The 20386-nt window shown below is 46.6% G+C and overlaps 1 protein-coding gene and 1 long non-coding RNA gene across 2 annotated transcripts in view; both read right to left on the reverse strand.

Annotated features, from left to right (window-relative positions):
* LOC142070314 (uncharacterized) overlaps window positions 1-20386 on the reverse strand; it is a 334822-nt gene that overhangs the window by 247946 nt on the left and 66490 nt on the right. The window lies entirely within an intron of this gene.
* LOC142070208 (maestro heat-like repeat-containing protein family member 2B) lies at window positions 10945-16172 on the reverse strand. Its single transcript, XM_075123746.1, has 4 exons — window positions 15975-16172; window positions 15602-15704; window positions 14427-14492; window positions 10945-11042 (listed from the first exon to the last, which is right to left on the reverse strand). Exons 1-4 carry the CDS (start codon window positions 16170-16172, stop codon window positions 10945-10947), a joined length of 465 nt encoding a protein of 154 aa, XP_074979847.1.

The following is a 20386-nucleotide window of genomic DNA, read 5'->3' on the forward strand; positions in this document are numbered from 1 at the left end:
CCTCCGTCATAAAAGGCCAAGGACAGTTCCACTGTCCTTGGTTCACATAATCAGGATAACGACACTTTATTCTTCCTGCCCCAATAACAGAGACACTGGGGATCCCACAGCAGCCAAAGTGACCGTTTGGGCTCCTGTGGGCTCATGCTAGGCGGGGTGGGTGTGCCTGTGCAAACGAGATCAGCTCCTGAAGTCCTTTTCCACAACTCACCACCAGATGTCAGGGTAGAGCTCATCCTGCCTCTGCTTACAACACGAAAACAAAACAGGGATGGTTCAGACATGTGTTTGAGTACAACAGAGTTGACTCATCCTGTTGAACTGAATGGTTTTAACCACAGCCCCACTGAATAGTGAAGGTAACTGATTCCTTACCCTTGTTGCTATAGGGATAAATTTGATGGGTGTGCACCCATAGTAAGGGAGGTGGGTGGGTGAGTTCGGATTAATATGAAATGAAATAAAACCTCAGGAATTTGCAGATGCTATTGGGCAGTTTAAATATAATCCCTGGAGTTGGCAGAACTCTACTGGACAGTTTAAAGGACCCAGGAACTGGCAGAACTGGACAGTTCAAATATGACCCAGGAGTGGTTTTGAATGCTATGGGTCACTCTTTCTAGCAATTCAAAGCCATTAAAAGTTTAAAATACTATATTTACCAAAAAAAAAACAACCCAAAACAACCAACCAAAAAACCCCACCACACACATTAATAATCAAGGTGGGCCATTTCCAGCACAAATCCAGGTTTCCTTACAATGTAAGTGATCACTTTAGATAAGCTATTACCAACAGGAGAGTGGGTTTGTTTTTCTTTGGGGGGGGGGGGAGGGAGAAAACCTGGATTTGTGCTGGAAATGGCCCACCTTGATTATCATACACATTGTAAGGAGAGTGATCACTTTAGATAAGCTATTACCAGCAGGAGAGTAGGGTGTGGGGAGAGAAAACCCTTTGTAGTGATAAACACTCATTTTTCATGGTTTGTGTGTATAAAAACATCTTCTGTATTTTCCACAGTATACATCTGATGAAGTGAGCTGTAGCTCACGAAAGCTCATGTTCAAATAAATTGGTTAGTCGCTAAGGTGCCACAAGTACTCCTTTTCTTTTTGTGTTTTAAACAAAACTCTCTCTCTCTCTCTCTCTGTGTAAAAAAAACATAGGTGTTTTTTTTAAAAAGTATATGGCTGCAAACTGATGGTAATGGTGTGTTTCAAACTAACAGGGTGTTTTTTTACTGTGCAAAACGTGTTTTAAACTGGATTTTAAAAGTTGATTTTAAAAGCAGTTTGGTTTTTATTTTGCAAAATGAGGTGTATTTAAAAAAATGTTTGCGGGTTTGTTGTTTTTTGTTTTAAAGTGGTAGAAATAAACTCAAAACTCCTGTTTGTTGTGCAGCCTGAAATGGATTATTTTGTTTGAAAGCTCTGACTTTTTAAATAGAAAAACACCCTAATGAATATTTTATTTTTAACTTTACAAGACAGTTTCATGTGATTTATAATAATAATAATCAATCATCATCATCATATTGTCTGCTCCACCGTATGGTGAAAACATGAGAGACCCTTAGACCAGAGCGTAAACAAGCTTAAAAGAAAAAGAAAAGAGACAGCTGAAAAGAAAATTTCCCCATATGGATGAATGAAGCCCAGTAAATATATGGTGTTTGTGAGGTTATGAGGTTTTGTATTTTAAGTAAATACATCGGTGTGGGTGAGAAAGATGGTAAAGTTAAGTTTTGTAATATGTCCCTTCCCCCCTAATCGGGTATGTGCAGTTCTCCTGACAATGCTGTAGTCAAAGCGACAGGGACACCTCCACCAGACCAGCCAAAAACCAGAAATCTGCTTTGAGACCTTTAACAACTCAAAACAGCACAAGAGTGCAGATGAAGCGTCAGGGCAGTCCAAACCTCAATTACGTCAAAGCCAAGGACAAAAAAAAAATCTGGTGAAAACCAACCACGCAAACACAATGCCAGTTCCTCAGCAGCCACCTCCACACCAAGCCCTGAGAAAACCGTGAGTGAAAACGCCTACCTACGATGCTTCGTTCAGAAGACTGAGGGACGTTGTATCCTCGGGGGTTCTAAAAGAACGGTATTCTAAAAAAGGTTTGGGGAAAATATGATGCTTCGTTCAGAATACCGGTGAATGGTGTATCTTCAGGGGGTCTAAAAGAACGGAGGGCTGGAAAGCACATCAACAAAGCAAAAACTTTGGTGGGTGACTTTTTGAAAAATACTTCAATTTTTGGCTCTGCGCAGGCGTGACTAGTCGTGGAAAGGGGCACCCGCAAGGATACACATCAGCTCAGGTGTAAACAAAAGGGGGGATAGCGCTTGGTGGACAAACAAATGGCTGCCAAAAAGTTCCAGGCCAGGATCACTGTAAAAATTTTAAAAAGAGCGAAAGAGGTAATGGGGAGGGGGGACAAAAAGAGATGCCCTCGACTGGAGGCTCTCCAACTGGCATGTCTGAAAATGGGGAGGTGGAATCAGACTCTCACACAGAGTCTGGTTTAGAAAATTCCCCAGAGGGCTCTCTAGAATGATGGGTCCCCATCTTCTCCCGCTGACCCTCATGGAGGCGCCTCGGAGTCTGACTCTCAAATAGCATCTGATGTAGAAGATGCCGCTGATGGTCCCGTAGAGGAACCCCCAAGTAACCCTGAAAATGCAGAGGTGTGTATGGAGAGAGTGAGAAGTTGGCAACGTGAATTACCTAGATTTGGGGGGTCGGTGTATTGTGAGGAATTTCATTTTGTCAATCTTGAGCGAATAAATTCAGCTCAGCAGGTTGTTGAAGCCATACACAGGGGGTACAGTTAGTTCTCGATGACGTTAATGGTAGGGTAGGCCCTGATGATTATGTTCAGTTACATTTAGAGAGCTGTAATTTAACTAAGCCGTTGGTTTTGGTCTGAAGAACTAGGGATGAGCTATCTGCTGAGGATTTCTTCAATCAGACCTCAAAGCTGCCACAGAGCAATAGAGTTGCATGTCAATGGGACATTGCACCTCGTTGTGACAGTTGTAAAAAAACAGGGGTGGGGACCGCTCATAGAGTTTTAAATTCTATCCTCAGTAGTCAAATCATCCATAAAAAAGAGACAATGTTTAGTAGACCTGACTTACACGGGTACCCGTCTGTGTTTTGCGCGTGGACTCTTGGCTGTCATGTCCGACCATAAACTTACGGACGCGGAATCGTTAGCGGGGGCGAGAAAGTTGCATGAGAAACTGGGCTGGTCAGATGAAAAAAAGATTATGCTCAGTGACGTAGCAATGTCTGAACAGCATTTAGGAGTCAACATACAGGTGGTGCTGTATGCGGCGAAAGGGGCTTTTTTAAAACGGGGGGGAGGGGCAGTTTACCCCAAGACTTATTTCATCCTGTTGCACGATGAGCATTACTAGGGGGTTCTGGTTGTGAAAAAGTTGTTTGGAGCAAAAAATTATGGTGAGTTTTGCCCCACGGTGCACAGTCACGGCCACTCTTGCAGGTCCAGCTGCTGCCTCTGCTTGAGCATAACATGCTCAGACAGCGTGGACGTGCAGCTGAGGTCTCCTCGCTGTAGACTGTATTGTCAGTCCAGAGAGCGTTTAGACAGACACATCAACTGGGCATCGACAGAACAAGTTGAATGCCTGTCTAAAACGTTGTGCGATAAGGGTCAGTCTTACGTGGACAAGCGGCACAGGTGTAAAGGGAGTGTCTTTCTATGTTTGTTCAGACCTTTATTGGCAAAGAGTTCCGGGTCTACACGTTCCAGGTGCACAATTCCAAAGGTTACGATGCATACTTCATCATTAGACAGTTACTGAAGAAAAAGATGTGCCTAGAACTGATCACTCAGGGTAGTAAAGTAATGTGTGTAAGGTCCTGGGCATTCGTTTTATAGACTCTTTAAACTTCTTGCCCATGAAGCTTGGTAAGCTCCCGCAGGTGATGGGGTTTGAAGGGTGCAAAGGGTATTTTCCACATTTTTTGAACACTTTAGAAAATCAAAATGACGTGGGGCCTATGCCCGGTGTGGAGCACTATGGTGTAGAAAGCATGATGCCCAGGGAAAAAGCAGAGTTTCTCGACTGGTATCAGGCCCACAGGTAGGAGACGTTTGACTTGCAGAAAGAGCTCGTGTATTACTGTCAGCAGGATGTCAAAATTTTGAGACAGCCTTGTATCCTCTACAGAAAAGAGATTATGAAAAAGATGGAGAAGGGAGATCTAGTAGAGAGAGAACCTGGTAAATTCACCGAGATAAAACTGTGTATAGATCCATTCTGGTACATAACACTGGCATCTGTCTGCATGGCTATGTACAGGTTTATGTTTTTGGAGCCTAACACGGTAGCTCTTCTCCCTCCAGACAATGATCACAGGCAGGAAAAAGATATTCAACCCCATCTGTTCAGTGGCTGTTGTATACCTCTCACAAAGAAGCTATACAAATACGGCATGCTTTACAGGGTGGGGAACTACAGGTAGGCTCCTACTCTTTAGACGGTTATGCCAGTGTTGACAGGGTACACACAGCCTTAGAGTTTAACGGGTGTTCTTTTCCACGCTTGTGCCACCTGTCATTGTGAAAAAGCACAAAACCCTATGACGGGGACAACTTTTGGGTTTCTTTATTACAAGACGCAGCTCAAGACCGACAATCTGAAACAACTTGGTTTTGTAGTGAGGACTCTTTGGGAGCAAGAGTGGGAAGTGATGAAAGAAAGAGACAGGGAGCTTGCAGGTTTTTTAAACTGAGCCCAGTTGCCCTAGCCTCTCGTGCCTAGGGATGCTCTTTTTGGGGGAAGGACAAACGCTATGCACCTATATTACAAACTTAACTCCAGGGAAGAAATCCACTATTATGATTTTACCAGCTTCTACCCTTTTGTAAAGAAAACCAAAGAATACCCTCTCGAACACTCTGATATAGTTTATGACAAATTTGGACCCTTTGCAAATTATTTTGGAATTGCAAAAGTTAAAGTGTACCCCACACAAGGCTTCTTTTTCCCATTGTTACCTGTCAGAGTGGGTGGCAAGCTTATGTTCCCGCTATGCCGAACCTGTGCAGAAACCGAGCAGTGGGAGATGTGCATCCATACTGACGAGGAGAGGGCCATCCTGGGGACTTGGTGCATGGTGGAATTTAACACCGCCATAGCGAAGGAGTACGCGGTGGCAAAAATATATGAAATCTGGCTTTTTAATGAAAAATCTGATGTACTCTGAAAAGACTTCATCAAATGACACCTCCACCAGAAACAAGAGGCTTCAGGGTACCCCAGCTGGTGCACAGACGAAGAAAAACAAAATAAGTACATGAACAATTTCTACCAGGAAGAAGGCGTGCGTTTGTGCCAACACGAGATCAGGTTTAACCCCGCTAAATGCCAAATCGCTAAACTCTTTCTAAATTCCCTCACGAGTGAGATCCCGCCAGATCAACACATCACCGAGTTTGTGTCGGCAGGCCCGAAAACATACGGGTATAAGCTGTCGGGAGGAAAAGCCTGTATGAAAGTCAAAGGTATTACCCTGAACTTGGCAAACTGTCAAAAGATCAACTTTGACAGTTTGAGAGATCTAGTCCTGGACTATTACACGGGCCTGCGAGAAAACACCTCAAAAAAGAGAGAGGTGCAGCAGCCCTCTATCGTAAGAAACAAAAAACAGTGGTAAATAGAGACCAAAACCCTTAAGAAAACACAGAAAGTCATTTACAACAAGAGGGTCCTAGGAGAAGGGTTTAAAACCCTGCCCTACGGATTTTAAAATGGATACGAGGTGGAAACACCCCTTTTCTGCAATTCTCGCGGGGCCTAGCAACTGTGGGAAAAGTTACTTTATAAAAAATGTGTTGGATAATGTCAAACAAAACATTGTTATGCCTGAGAATATTGGATAACCTGGCTATAAAAAGCATTGCAAGATACACATGTCTGGGCTTGTTGAAACACATTTTGAGCAAGGCTAGGCATGCCCAAGAATTTAAATGTATTTTTTACAAAATTCATCACCATCCGGTCGTTTTGCACTAAGTCGTTAGAATACAATTTTAAAATCCGGTCAAAAGATAAACACTTGCTATTGTGAAACACAATGCCTGTGGCATTTTTGTTTAAAAATTTCATAATGCTTTTAGGAAACAACATGCTCTTCGGGGGGTGCCCGTATGTGTCTAAAAGCTCTCCACGTTACGCTCCGCCAGACACAAGGCAAGCCAGTGTTCACCAGGTTGGTTGTGTGGATGTGCAATACAAACCTAGGGGTCTCTGAGACAGCTTGTCGCCAGGGAGCCAAATCACAAGGGAACACATCTAAGAAATTCTTTTTTGTGTAAGGCACCTTGATAAGACACACGAGAGCTGCACGGTGTCCATGTTCACATATAGTCAAGCAGAACGTCTCTCCTCTGATTTCTCTCTATGATGTTGTCAAAAACCCCATGCACGATCAGATTGACGGTGATGGTTAAAGCCTTCCCAAAACGTATTTCTGCTCTCAGGTTCCCGGTTTTAATCAGGGAATAGCCATCGGCTCATTCCTGGTCGGGAGACAGGTCAAAGGCAAACAAGATGTAACCCTGTGGAAACTTCTCACGGTCGATTAACAGAGAACGATCTGTCATGTGTTTACCAGCGTCTGTACCAGATTCATGTATTCTCTCACGCAGCATCCTGCCTCCAAGTCTGGTTGCAGAGGCTTGGTTGGTATCTGTTCACCATCCACATACAAGGCCACAAAATTAATATCATAATGTTTAAAATGAAAGGGATTTTTCGTGTAACTTCCACTCAAGGCATAGGACAAACCCTAGGACAAGCATTTTGGGCAACTGTCCCAAAAAACAGGTTCTCCTGGTTATTGACCCTGCTGCCCACAGGGATGCTGAACACTTTCATTCCCACACGGTCCACGGGATATTTAGCATTTGTGGTAAGCAGGGACTCCGCGTGCCCCAGACGAACGCTCAGGGCCATCCGTACTTTCTTCACAAAAAGCGATGCTGATACAATGCGCAATTTAAAGCCTTCGGCTGCACTGCCCATTAAACAGAAAGCGTCTTTACTGCGCGTCAGTTTAATTTTCACATCCACTCCGTTCAACAAATGAGACGTATCTGTTCTGATCTGTCTTTATTTCAATGGTAATGGTATCGATGTGGTGTTTTCTGAGAGGAACGTGATGAGGTTTATCGTAGGTGATGGTGACAAACTCATTGTTCCTTCCTCAGACAGGGACACAGCATAACAGGGGAACAGAAAAGTCCCTCACAAACTGGTGTTCTACAATAACTGTGTGCAGATACAAGGACTTAACCCCCCCTGTGATGTCTGCCCAGAAGGGGAATTTTTGGACGCTGCGCTTGGGGCCCAAACCTAGAATGTTAGCTAGCTCCCTGCTGGTAGAAAACATAAAAGTAAAATCAGCGGATTTAAGGCTAACTTTTCTACCCACAGCGTCATAGTTCATGACCACCTCAGGCGGTGGGGGAGGACGAGCCACGGTACTGTTCATATGATCCAATCATTCGGGTATGGACGAGTAATAACCTCGTCGTAGGATAAAACTCTATGCCATATCTTCAAAGGTGATTTCAAAAGGGGTGTTCTCGCGGATAGTGTTCCAGCTGTGTGGGTGTTGTATTTCCACTAACCCCACCTTCCAGGCACCCGGGAGACCCAAGGGCTTAATTAGCTGTATTGTAAAGTTCGAGCTGGTGTTTTGAAGAAAAACTGCAGAGCTGGCATTGCTGGGCAAAGTCATGTAACACCTGCCGTCGCTCATTTTTCTCTCCCTCAGTCTTTGCAGGAGGAATCTTTTTGTTTGTTTGTGTCTAAACGTCAGAATTGAGAAGCTTCCACCCAGCTGGTAAACTTATCGTCCCCGTCCCCCCGGCAAACCATTTCATCAGTAGCTGCTTTTTTCTCCCTTTTCCTTTCTCCGCTAGAACTTTTTCGATCCGGAAATCCTGTGTCGTTTGGGGTTTACTTTTTGTAAATCTTCAGGGTAAAAAGTTCCAGTAACTGTCTCATCCTCGTAATCTTTTAAATCAGTATACAGGTCTCTGGCTCCTGGTTAAGGCTTCATCCACTATAAATATCTCATTGGTAAACGTCTGTTCACAACCTTTTTCAAAAGCTCCTTTGGTTTTAGAGAGTCTCACGTGGTCGCCTTTTCTAAAGGGGGCAACAACCGGTTTTATTTTAAAACCATCTCTATCAACCAGTTTCCATATCTTCAGAGAATTGGAAGGGTTAACATCAGCGGGTCTGGTACATAGAGTTCTGTAAAAGCTCTGGTTGTAACTCTTCATAAAGTCAGGTAACAGGTCAAGGTGGCGAAAGGCGTTATGGGCGGTAAAATATCGCCACATCCTCCGCATCTTTTTCAAGTTCTGTTAAATCGCTCCACAACTCCTGCTTTGACTTCATTATCAGTAACAAAAAGCGTTAACGCTGTGCCGTTTCAACAATCTGCTAAAAGGTCTGTTTCAAAATTCTTTCCACCGATTAGTTTGTCATTTTTGAGGCACGCGACCTTGGCTAAAAATAGCTTTAAAGGCCTTGGATACCTCACCACTCATCTTGTCTTTTAGGCCTAAGGCCCAGGCATATTTGGATAGAACGTCTATCACTGTTAAGATGTACTTAAAACTGCTGTTGTGTTTGGAGAACCAGTGCATACGGACCAAATCTGCCTGCCATTGCGCGTCCACATCTGAAAGAACGGTCTTGGTTCTTTTAAAACGTATTCGAGCTGGTTTGTGTAAAGTGTAAGCATCCTGGTGTGAAAGCCAAGCTCCTACCTGTCTTCTATTTAAAGTTTTATGATGCTTTTTGGCTACTTGAAAAAGAAGATTGACCCCGTCAAAGTCCCCAACTTTCCTGGGGGTTTAACAGATTTTCTTTAACAGAGCCGTCTGTGGAGACATGACTCTTCCTGGGACCGTCTTTTACGAACACAAGTATGGAGGGGGACACGTTCATTCTCAGACATTTAAATAAGTTTTATTAATCGCCTGGTTTAACACAATCTTTTACAGCCGCCTGAAACAAAGGACGCCATGACCCCTACCATGAGGGAGTCTGAGCTGGTTCATTCTTCCATTTTTGTCCTTTTCTGGATTTTCCTCTTGAGATCTGGGTCTCAGACAGGAGCAAAAACAGCTGATGCGCGATGGATTTACTCCCACAGGGCTACCGATGTGCAACTTCTCAAAGGCCTCTAGAAAGGCATCGTCAAGCTGTTGAGAGATTTTCAGACAAAAAACAGTGTAAGCACCCCACTGCCTGTTTTTAGATTTATGCAATGCCAGGTCGATTCCCAACCCCATTACACCCCCATGATTGACAGTCGCTTCTTAATCATTCATTTACCTGAGCGCCATCTTTCCCGTTCACCTTGTGACTCCCCCAAGCCACAATCGCCTTCCAACTTTAGGGCATGGACAATGAGAGGCTCTCACACTCACTGGGGTGCCTCACAAAGGTTTGGATTTTGGGGTCAGGTTCCGACGTAGCCATCAACGGTTGAGTCAAAGGGCCCTTCTCGGAACTGTCGCTGCTGTAGCGCTTTCTCCACACAACTCCAAAGGTCCTCAGAGCTAAAACAAAATCTGAAGGTCTCACGGGGGTGGTGAAGGAGTCCATGTTTCCTCTCAGCCTTTCCACAATTTCTAAAACATGTCTTCTTGGTAAGAGATGGCTTCCTCTGCCCAGCGCTGGGACTTATGGGGTGATGGTGCTGCACTCTGATTGGCAGAGGGCGTTGGGAGGAGTTCTCAGAGGGGTCACATGACCCTCTTCTGGACGGTTCACCCAATCCGAGAACCTGCCCCATTTTGGTCAAATCTCTTCTCGGGGAGGTCCTCTGCAGCTGAAACCCATCGCGATTGGTAGAAGGTGGTGGGAGGAGTTCTTAGAGGGGTCACACGACGCACTTCCAGACGGGTCACCCCACCCCGGAACTCCCCCCAGTTGGTCAAATCTCCTCTCGGGGTGGTCCCCAGTGGCTGAAACCCCTCCTGATTGGTAGAGGGCGGTGGGAGGAATTCTTAGAGGGGTCACACAAACCACTTCCAGACAGATCACCCCACCCCGGAACTCCCCATGATTGGTCAAACCTCCTCTCGGGGTGGTCCCCAGTGGCTGAAACCCCTCCTGATTGGTAGAGGGCGGTGGGAGGAATTCTTAGAGGGGTCACACAAACCACTTGCAGACAGATCACTCCACCCCGGAACTCCCCATGATTGGTCAAACCTCCTCTCGGGGTGGTTTCCAGTGGCTGAAACCCCTCCTGACTGGTAGAGGGCGGTGGGAGGAATTCTTAGAGGGGTCACACAAACCACTTCCAGACAGATCACTCCACCCCGGAACTCCCCATGATTGGTCAAACCTCCTCTCGGGGTGGTTTCAGTGGCTGAAACCCCTCCTGACTGGTAGAGGGCGGTGGGAGGAATTCTTAGAGGGGTCACACAAACCACTTCCAGACAGATCACCCCACCCCGGAACTCCCCATGATTGGTCAAACCTCCTCTCGGGGTGGTTTCCAGTGGCTGAAACCCCTCCTGATTGGTAGAGGGTGGTGAGAGGAATTCTTAGAGGGGTCACACGAACCACTTCCAGACAGGTCATCCTGCCCCGGAACTCCCCCTGATTGGTCAAATCTTCTCTTGGGGCGTTCCTATCAGGGCGAAACCCATCCCGATTGGTAGAGGACAATGGGAGGAGTTCTTAGAGGGGTCACATGACACACCTTGCTTCCGGTCATTTGTCCGCCTTGACCCTGGAAGTTATACCTCATGGCTTGGGACTTCCAGTGACCGGTGGGCAAGGATTACGAGGGCCAAGGGTGGGGTTAATTGTTTGATTGACGGTAGGGCCCTTATACTACTGGAGCACCTTCTTCTGTTTGTGTCCCTTCCGCTTCAGTCCACAAGCACTCGGCCAGGACAGATGTCACTTATGACCTCCGTTGCCACCAGCTGGACAGAGGGACTTGGGTCTTTCTTGAGGACCTGGAGAGCTGAAATGACACAGGACAACATGTTAGTATACAGACTGTCAAATCACAGCTAAGCGTGATCACAGAATCTTCAAGTACCAGAGCAGAATGATCACATGGTAAAATGTGAAACTTGGCTCAGTCCTTCTATTGGGGTGGAAAATACATGAGAGATGAATATGCCTCACTTTTCATATTGTCACCTGTGCCGGAAATAGCTGGAGACTTACTACCTCTGAATACCACGCTACAGAAGCTCTCCAATACAAAGAAAGCTTTAGCTTCCTCCATTGGCTCCCTTCCATGCTCCCAACAAGCGGGGAGACCCTGACTCGACCAGAAAGTCATCCACTCTGCTGTAAATGGAAGAAGGTCCATTGTTTCAATAGCTTCCACTTTTAAGTTTATTTTCCATCTCTATTCAAGAGCCACTGTCTGAGCTCCAATCACCCTGGAATTCAACAGAGGCCAGGTCCAAGCTGCTTTGTGCAGGACGCAGGGCACCTACTGGAAGAGAAATTGCTGGTGGGAAATTTGGGGCAGCAGAAAGTGGCTACAATTTCTCCTCACCTGGGGAGTCCACAGAGAGCCAATAAAGCCCAAAGAGTGGATAGCACTGGCTGCGGAGGGGGCCTTGCCAGGACAACCAGGAGATGCACGGACTCACATCACACCCTCTGCAGAGAGTGATGTAGTGGTGGGAGTCTGCTATAGACCACCGGACCAGGGGGATGAGGTAGATGAGGCTTTCTTCCGGCAGCTCACGGAAGCTACTGGATCGCATGCCCTGATTCTCATGGGTGACTTTAATTTTCCTGATATCTGCTGGGAGAGCAATACAGCGGTGCATAGACAATCCAGGAAGTTTTTGGAAAGTGTAGGGGACAATTTCCTGGCGCAAGTGCTCGAGGAGCCAACTAGGGGGGGCGCTTTTCTTGACCTGCTGCTCACAAACCGGGTAGAATTAGTGGGGGAAGCAAAAGTGGATGGGAATCTGGGGGGCAGTGACCATGAGTTGGTTGAGTTCAGGATCCTGACACAGGGAAGAAAGGTAAGCAGCACGATACGGACCCTGGACTTCAGGAAAGCAGACTTCGACTCCCTCAGGGAACGGATGGCCAGGATCCCCTGGGGGACTAACTTGAAGGGGAAAGGAGTCCAGGAGAGCTGGCTGTATTTCAAGGAATCCCTGTTGAGGTTACAGGGACAAACCATCCCGATGAGTCGAAAGAATAGTAAATATGGCAGGCGACCAGCTTGGCTTAATGGTGAAATCTTAGCGGATCTTAAACATAAAAAAGAAGCTTACAAGAAGTGGAAGGTTGGACATATGACCAGGGAAGAGTATAAAAATATTGCTCGGGCATGTAGGAATGTTATCAGGAGGGCCAAATCGCACCTGGAGCTGCAGCTAGCCAGAGATGTCAAGAGTAACAAGAAGGGTTTCTTCAGGTATGTTGGCAACAAGAAGAAAGCCAAGGAATGTGTGGGCCCCTTACTGAATGAGGGAGGCAAACTAGTGACAGAGGATGTGGAAAAAGCTAATGTACTCAATGCTTTTTTTGCCTCTGTTTTCACTAACAAGGTCAGCTCCCAGACTGCTACGCTGGGCATCACAAAATGGGGAAGAGATGGCCAGCCCTCTGTGGAGATAGAGGTGGTTAGGGACTTTTTAGAAAAGCTGGACGTGCACAAGTCCATGGGGCCGGACGAGTTGCATCCGAGAGTGCTGAAGGAACTGGCGGCTGTGATTGCAGAGCCATTGGCCATTATCTTTGAAAACTCGTGGCGAACCGGGGAAGTCCCGGATGACTGGAAAAAGGCTAATGTAGTGCCAATCTTTAAAAAAGGGAAGAAGGAGGATCCTGGGAACTACAGGCCAGTCAGCCTCACTTCAGTCCCTGGAAAAATCATGGAGCAGGTCCTCAAAGAATCAATCCTGAAGCACTTGCATGAGAGGAAAGTGATCAGGAACAGCCAGCATGGATTCACCAAGGGAAGGTCATGCCTGACTAATCTAATCGCCTTCTATGATGAGATTACTGGTTCTGTGGATGAAGGGAAAGCAGTGGATGTATTGTTTCTTGACTTTAGCAAAGCTTTTGACACGGTCTCCCACAGTATTCTTGTCAGCAAGTTAAGGAAGTATGGGCTGGATGAATGCACTACAAGGTGGGTAGAAAGCTGGCTAGATTGTCGGGCTCAACGGGTAGTGATCAATGGCTCCATGTCTAGTTGGCAGCCGGTATCAAGTGGTGTGCCCCAAGGGTCGGTCCTGGGGCCGGTTTTGTTCAATATCTTCATAAATGATCTGGAGGATGGTGTGGATTGCACTCTCAGCAAATTTGCGGATGATACTAAACTGGGAGGAGTGGTAGATACGCTGGAGGGGAGGGATAGGATACAGAGGGACCTAGACAAATTGGAGGATTGGGCCAAAAGAAATCTGATGAGGTTCAATAAGGATAAGTGCAGGGTCCTGCACTTAGGACGGAAGAACCCAATGCACAGCTACAGACTAGGGACCGAATGGCTAGGCAGCAGTTCTGCGGAAAAGGACCTAGGGGTGACAGTGGACGAGAAGCTGGATATGAGTCAGCAGTGTGCCCTTGTTGCCAAGAAGGCCAATGGCATTTTGGGATGTATAAGTAGGGGCATAGCGAGCAGATCGAGGGACGTGATCGTTCCCCTCTATTCGACATTGGTGAGGCCTCATCTGGAGTACTGTGTCCAGTTTTGGGCCCCACACTTCAAGAAGGATGTGGATAAATTGGAGAGAGTCCAGCGAAGGGCAACAAAAATGATTAGGGGTCTGGAACATATGAGTTATGAGGAGAGGCTGAGGGAGCTGGGATTGTTTAGCCTGCAGAAGAGAAGAATGAGGGGGGATTTGATAGCTGCTTTCAACTACCTGAAAGGGGGTTCCAAAGAGGATGGCTCTAGACTGTTCTCAATGGTATCAGATGACAGAACGAGGAGTAATGGTCTCAAGTTACAGTGGGGGAGGTTTAGATTGGATATTAGGAAAAACTTTTTCACTATGAGGGTGGTGAAACACTGGAATGCGTTACCTAGGGAGGTGGTAGAATCTCCTTCCTTAGAGGTTTTTAAGGTCAGGCTTGACAAAGCCCTGGCTGGGATGATTTAACTGGGAATTGGTCCTGCTTTGAGCAGGGGGTTGGACTAGATGACCTTCTGGGGTCCCTTCCAACCCTTATATTCTATGATTCTATGATTCCTCCTTCAGGGGAAATTAAAGCTGACTTTCTACTGGGCAAGAGTGAATTTGTCCTTTGACGTGTGGCTGATGCACTTTGCACCAGTGCTATCGGTTACAGCTGCTTGTCAGCTAAATTCCTTTAGAACTCACGGATGAGCAGAACTTCAGCTGTATTTATTACTTACACATCAGCAGATGTTCCAGGTCCAGCCATTTCATACGCTGCCTGTCTGTGTGTTCCAGGATGATGCCTAAATACACAATGGAAAACAAACAACAACAATAAAACCTTCCCTTGTTGAGTGCAAAGTGATATTAGCAGCCCCTAGACAGGTCTTTGGCCTCTCCTACTGTGGGCCTAAGGGTGAGCTGTGGGCAAGAGGATGCTAGTGCAGTTTAGAGTCCACACTGAAGAGAATGAGAAAGACTTTTTATTTTTAAGAATGTTTACACAAAACCCATTTGCTTTAAAGAGTCTGTGTTCCTCTTGCCACTGCTGTCAGTCATTGGAGACATACTAAGCTAGTGTCTTGGTCTAGTGGTCTGAGCAAAGGACTGGGGCCAGGAATAAGTGAGTTCTAAGCAGGGATCCCACAAGGTGACTGATAGGTGAGACTTAGGGCACAACGCCTGCCTGTCTCACCTGGGTATGCTTGGGAGAAGAGGGCACAGGGCCAAAGCGGAGGAACCTTTTGCCTCCTTGACAAGGTGGTGTGGCCAGGAACCTGAAACAGCAGGCGCTGAGGGCAGGTGGGCTGCATGCCTCCCAATGATGAAGTAGTAGTGAAGAGCACTGAGCAACACTGTGGGTGGGTCTGCACTTTGAGCGAGGGAGATCACTCCCAGTTCAATGGGACAGGCCCACTCTAGCTCGGACAGCGCTCGCATGCTAAAATTAGAATGTAGCTAAAGCAGCACGAGCAGTGGGAGGAGCTAGCCACCTTGAGAATCAACTTTGGGGTTTGGATGGGATCATACTTGGGGTGCTTAAACTTCCTGCTGCTCCTGCCATCGCAGCTACTCTCTATTTTTAGCACTCAGGGCTAGTGCGGGTATGTCTCATCAAGCTGGGAATTAGACCCCCAGCTCCAAGTGTAAACATGCCCTACGAGACAGTGTCCCAGCCTTTACTACTAAATGACTGCACCATGCTTTCCCTGCAACAATCCCAAAGCACTTTATAGCAAGTCATGATTTCCTCCGACCACCACACTGGAGAGGTAGGGATATTAACATCCCCATTTATGTATGGGAAGCTGAGGCACAGAGAGATTAATGGCAGCTCAGTGCTGCACAGTGGGATTTTCTTCTCTCTCCCTCAATGGGAATACCAAAAGGGACACTGGGCATCATCTCTCACCAGCTAACTTGGCTGCAACTGCCCGCATCTCTTCCCAGCTGCTACAGAAGTACGTGATGGTGCTTTTGTACAAGTTCTCCAGCAGCTCGGCATTCTCTTTGGCCTAGAGGAAATCAGGGACACATGAGCTCTCTCTGGCTAGAAGTGCCCTTTGACTGCCAGCACATGCTTTTACGAGCCACAGGTAAATCAGAGAAAGAACAGGTGACTGGGTGGACATGGGAAAAATGGGGATCTGTGGCAGATTTACATTTTCCATCACCCTCAGTCATATATCCCACTCTGACCGTTATTTCCATTACCCATCACACATCTCTACACCACCACACGCCACTCCAGTCAAGAATCTCAGACACTTCAACAGCTCACTCACAAGGTGTCTGCAAATGTCCACCTGGAGCTCCTCAGGCTTCAGCTCAGCTGTGCTATCAAGGTGTTCATTCACTGCAGTTTGGAGCCTCTTCAGTCCCAAAAACGGGACACAGAGGTGAAACGTAGCTCTGCATTCCTGAAAAAAAGAAAGCGTGTCACACACACCATTTAATTGTTCCCTACTGAGTGCTATGGCCATTCAAAGGGAACTCATCTGCTTGCCTGCTCATCTATTCCAGGATAAAAAGGGATGCATCTGGATGTAATTGGCAGAAAACATGCAGGAATGACTAATAGAGGGGAGAGCTTCCACTGCAACCTGGAGGTAGCATCAATGTCTTTTTGGAACAGATCTACCTAAGAAAGCTGCTTCACCAGGTCTCTCTTCTGTTCTGGGGAGGCAGGGGCCTGGGGTGCAGAGACAGACAGGAATAGAGAGCTGTCGGGCTCAGACCCATGACCTATCCTGGATTCTGGTGAGGCAGCCATGGAGCAACCTGGCGGGAACTGACTCAGCAGGAGGGCAATGAACTAAGGGGAGAATTTGGGCCTCCACAGCAGGCAGGAATAGCAGAGCTCCCCTGGCATTGGGAGGAAGATTCCTTTGGCTTAGTCAATAAGTCACTCTCGGTCTTACCACTGAAACCCTGGGGTTCGGGTCTTGCAGGTGCAGCAGAAGTGTGACCCAGCTCTGTCTAACCTGCTCGGCGAAATAGCCCTTCCATTTTCTTTTGGTCACGCGAGCCAGGATGCCAAATAGGACAAAGGACAATAAACGAAGAGCATCGTCCTCCTACAGCCAAGAAAGCCCCACAAGTTAGTAACTAAGGGACAATCACATCACGTACCTCGCACAGCCATCTCTTCTACGCTAAAGTTGAGGGATTCCAACTACAGCTAGTCGGAAACACTTTCATGCACGAATTTTTGATTTGAATTTGCTGATTCATCAAACTATTTTAGCGACAGTTCCATTTTGATGAAATTCCTCCAGAAGCCAGGCAGGGGTCCTTAGAAACCTGCCTGCTGTCTTGACAGTGCACCCATTCAGCTCCTTGGAAGCCGATCTAGCAGGCTGACTGGGATCATGGGCTTCCAAACCCACAGCGTCTGGGACCCTGGCTCTCAAATTTGCAACTCCCTGGCACTTCTAGCTCCCACAGTTTCCTGGGTTCCCAGCACCTGGGTTCCCAGCACCGAGAGCAGACTGCCCGGACCCAAGGCTTTCAATAGAGCTCGGTTGAGAATAGTAATTCCGTTTCACAAAGAGTTTTGAAGTTTGGGGAGAGGGAGTCCCACAAATAGGAACAAAACCAAAATTTGAAATCTCAAAATTCTCTGCTAAAACGGAATCATTCCAACCCTCTCACATAAAAATGGTATAGAGCAGGCCCAACACTCTCTATTGTACCTTGGAACCCCCTTTTCATGGTTATCTAGCTGTCTAATCTAGTATTCAGACTTTCTTTGAGGTTCTCAGTGGCAAGAAAGAAGAACAGAAGGGGGAGACTGTGGGAGCAGGGATGTCATCCCCATCCTCCTAATGTTCTCCTCCTCCGTAAAACACCTCTCTTCCCTGGGGCCGAAACATCTCTTCACTCTGACATGAGCAATGCCCAGGGAGTAAATGGAGTCTAATCAAGATCGCTTGAACTGGGGCTGGAGAGTTCTGGTCACATACGTTGTCAAAGTAGGTCCGGATCTGTTGGGTGAGGTCTCTGAAGGAAGAACCTATGTCCTTCTCTTTCAGCTCCTTCAGGACTTTGGCCACTGCTTTCATGCTCTCACCAATGACTTCAGAACTGAAAGGGTCACTTAAGGCCCTGATCAGTATGACCATAAGAAACTTCTTGTGCTTTTTCACCTGGACAAAAATATGACATTAAAGAACACTGATCACTGATCACACTTCTACTACGTTTTCTTTAGCAGTTATGAAGCTGTGGGAATTTCATCTCCCCCTCCCACCCCCGGAGACCTATAGCTATATTTCAGACCAGGTTCGAGCTACAATGAGCCAAACTTGGTGCCATAATACACCTGTGTATTCCTATCATTAGATTCCTAGTTACTTAGATTCCAAGGCCAAAAGGAACCCTTGTGATTATCCGGCCTGACCTCCTGCATAACACTGAACTTCCCCGAAATAGTCTCTGTTGGAACTAGAGTTTTCTAGTTTTCTAAAAGAGTGTATCTTTTAGAAAAACGTTCAATCTTGATTTTAAAATTGCTAGTGACAGAGAATCCACTACAACCCTTGGTAAATTGTTCCAATGGTTAATTAAAATTACCATTAAAAATCAATGCCTTATTACCAGTCTGAATTAGTCTAGTTTCATTTTCCCCCATTGAATCTTCTTATACCTTTGTTTGCTAATGGGAAGAACCCATTCTCAAAATGTGTTCCCCATGTGAGTAGTTCTAGACTGTCTTCAAGTCACTCCTTAACCTTCTCTTTGTAAGGCTAAATAGATTGAGCTCCTTGAGTCTATCACTAGAGGTATCTTTTCCAATCCTTTGAGAATTCTTGTGACTCTTCTCTGAATCCTCTCTAATTTATCAGCATCCTTCTTGAATTGTGGAGACCTGATCTGGACACAGCATTCCAGCAGTGCTCACATGAGCGTCATATTCAGAGGGAAAAGAACTTCTTTACTCTTATTCAAGATTCCTCTCTTTATGCCTCTAAGGATCATTTCAGCCCTTTTGGCCACAACTTCGCATTGGGACACCTTATGTTCAACTGATTCTCTGCCATGACTCAAGTGGTTTTCAGCATCATTGCTTCTTGGGATAGAGTCTCTCATCCTGTAAGTAAGGCCTGCATTTTTTATTCCTAGATGGAGACATTTACACATGGTCATATTAAAGTGCACAGATTGTTTGCTTCTGCCCAGCTTAGCAAAGGATCTAGCTTGCCCTGTATTGACTGCAAAGAGGTTACTCGGGTATGTGAGAGAGCAGAATTTGGCCTAGTGCATTGTGTGCAGCCTCTGTAAACTCCGAAGAACTATTTCCCTTGGTTTCTCTAGTTATGCTGCATTCTAGTCAGTATTCTCTCTTACCTTCTCAGGTGCCCCATAGACTAAATTTCCCAGGCCTCTTACAGCCATCTGCTGGACAATGCTGTTCCTATCATGTGACCTTTCTTCCAAGATGCGTAAGACTGGCTTAAGGAACTTCTTCTCCCTGAGCATGGGATCACTCATTAGCTGAAAGAAAATCAACCTGTCCATTAGCCCCAATAGGATCATTAAGATTGGGAATAGAATTTGAGCAGACATGTCATACGCTAAAAACAACAAGGAGTCCTCCTACAGCCCCAGTCTTGAGGATACAGACAAATATGGCTACCCCTCTGACACTTGCCACATAATACACTGTAACTTTAGCATTCCACACAAATGAGAAAGGTCTACAAAACATGGAGCTTTCCTTTTGGGCACTAGAATAGGGATCCACTCACCTCTTGAGAGCCTCTTAGTGGCTGGGTATGGTATCACAGTCCTTTTCTCACCCCTGGTGCACCCTGCCAGCCGTCCTCAGTGAGCCTTCTGTGGCTCAGGCCTCTGGCTGAGTCCCAAAGTCCAAAGGAACCCCTTCTGGGGTAGTCCAGAACAATCCCATTGCCCTCACTTGGGTCTCCAGCCCCAACTCTGGGTCCTTTACATTCTGCCCTTTGTTCAAGCTCTCCATTAGCATTGTCCCCTCCATGGGGCTTATGCCACTGTTGGTGGTAGGGGAACCTGGGCCTGCCCCTAACTCTGGGTTCCAAACCATAGATCCTATAAACAGGAGCTAGGCACTGCTTGATTTCAGTTCATTGTCGCTTCTTCCTACCGGCCACTTTTAGCTTCACCCTCACCTCAGGGTTACAGTTCTTCGGGACTCTCTTCCTGAAAACCCAGCTTAAGTAAAGGCTGCCAGAATGAAACTCTGGCTGTCCCCTGAATTTCTGTGGCCAGAGAGCAGCGCCCTTTCTTGCCCCTCCAGTTCCTGCCAGGAACTGACCTGCTAAGGCCCTTCAGCTCCTTTTAGCCGAGCCTCATGGGCTCGGATTGGCTGCTTTCATGAAGCCTCTCTAGGCAGACCCAGATTGGGGGCTCTTTTCCTGGGGCAGGGTGTAGTAGGACCACGGGGCCTCTTGTAAGGAGCCTCAAAGCTCAGGTACAGCCCATCACAGGCACAGAGAGGTTGTTTTTCTTAGAAGCGGATGAGCCCCGAAGATAGTTGCTTAGCATAAGTGGGAAATATGATGCAGATGTTGGAGGAAGGCTGTGGAAAGGGAGGATGCTGCGGCAGGTATCACACTAGCCTAGGACTTAGGAGACCCAGGTTCCATTTCCTGCTCCCTCAAAGACTTCCTGTGTGACCTTGGGCAAGTCACTTAGCCCTTCTGTGCATCAGTTCCCT

The sequence above is a fragment of the Caretta caretta genome, chromosome 28, assembly GCF_965140235.1.
Source record: "Caretta caretta isolate rCarCar2 chromosome 28, rCarCar1.hap1, whole genome shotgun sequence".
Taxonomy (NCBI): Eukaryota; Metazoa; Chordata; order Testudines; family Cheloniidae; genus Caretta; species Caretta caretta.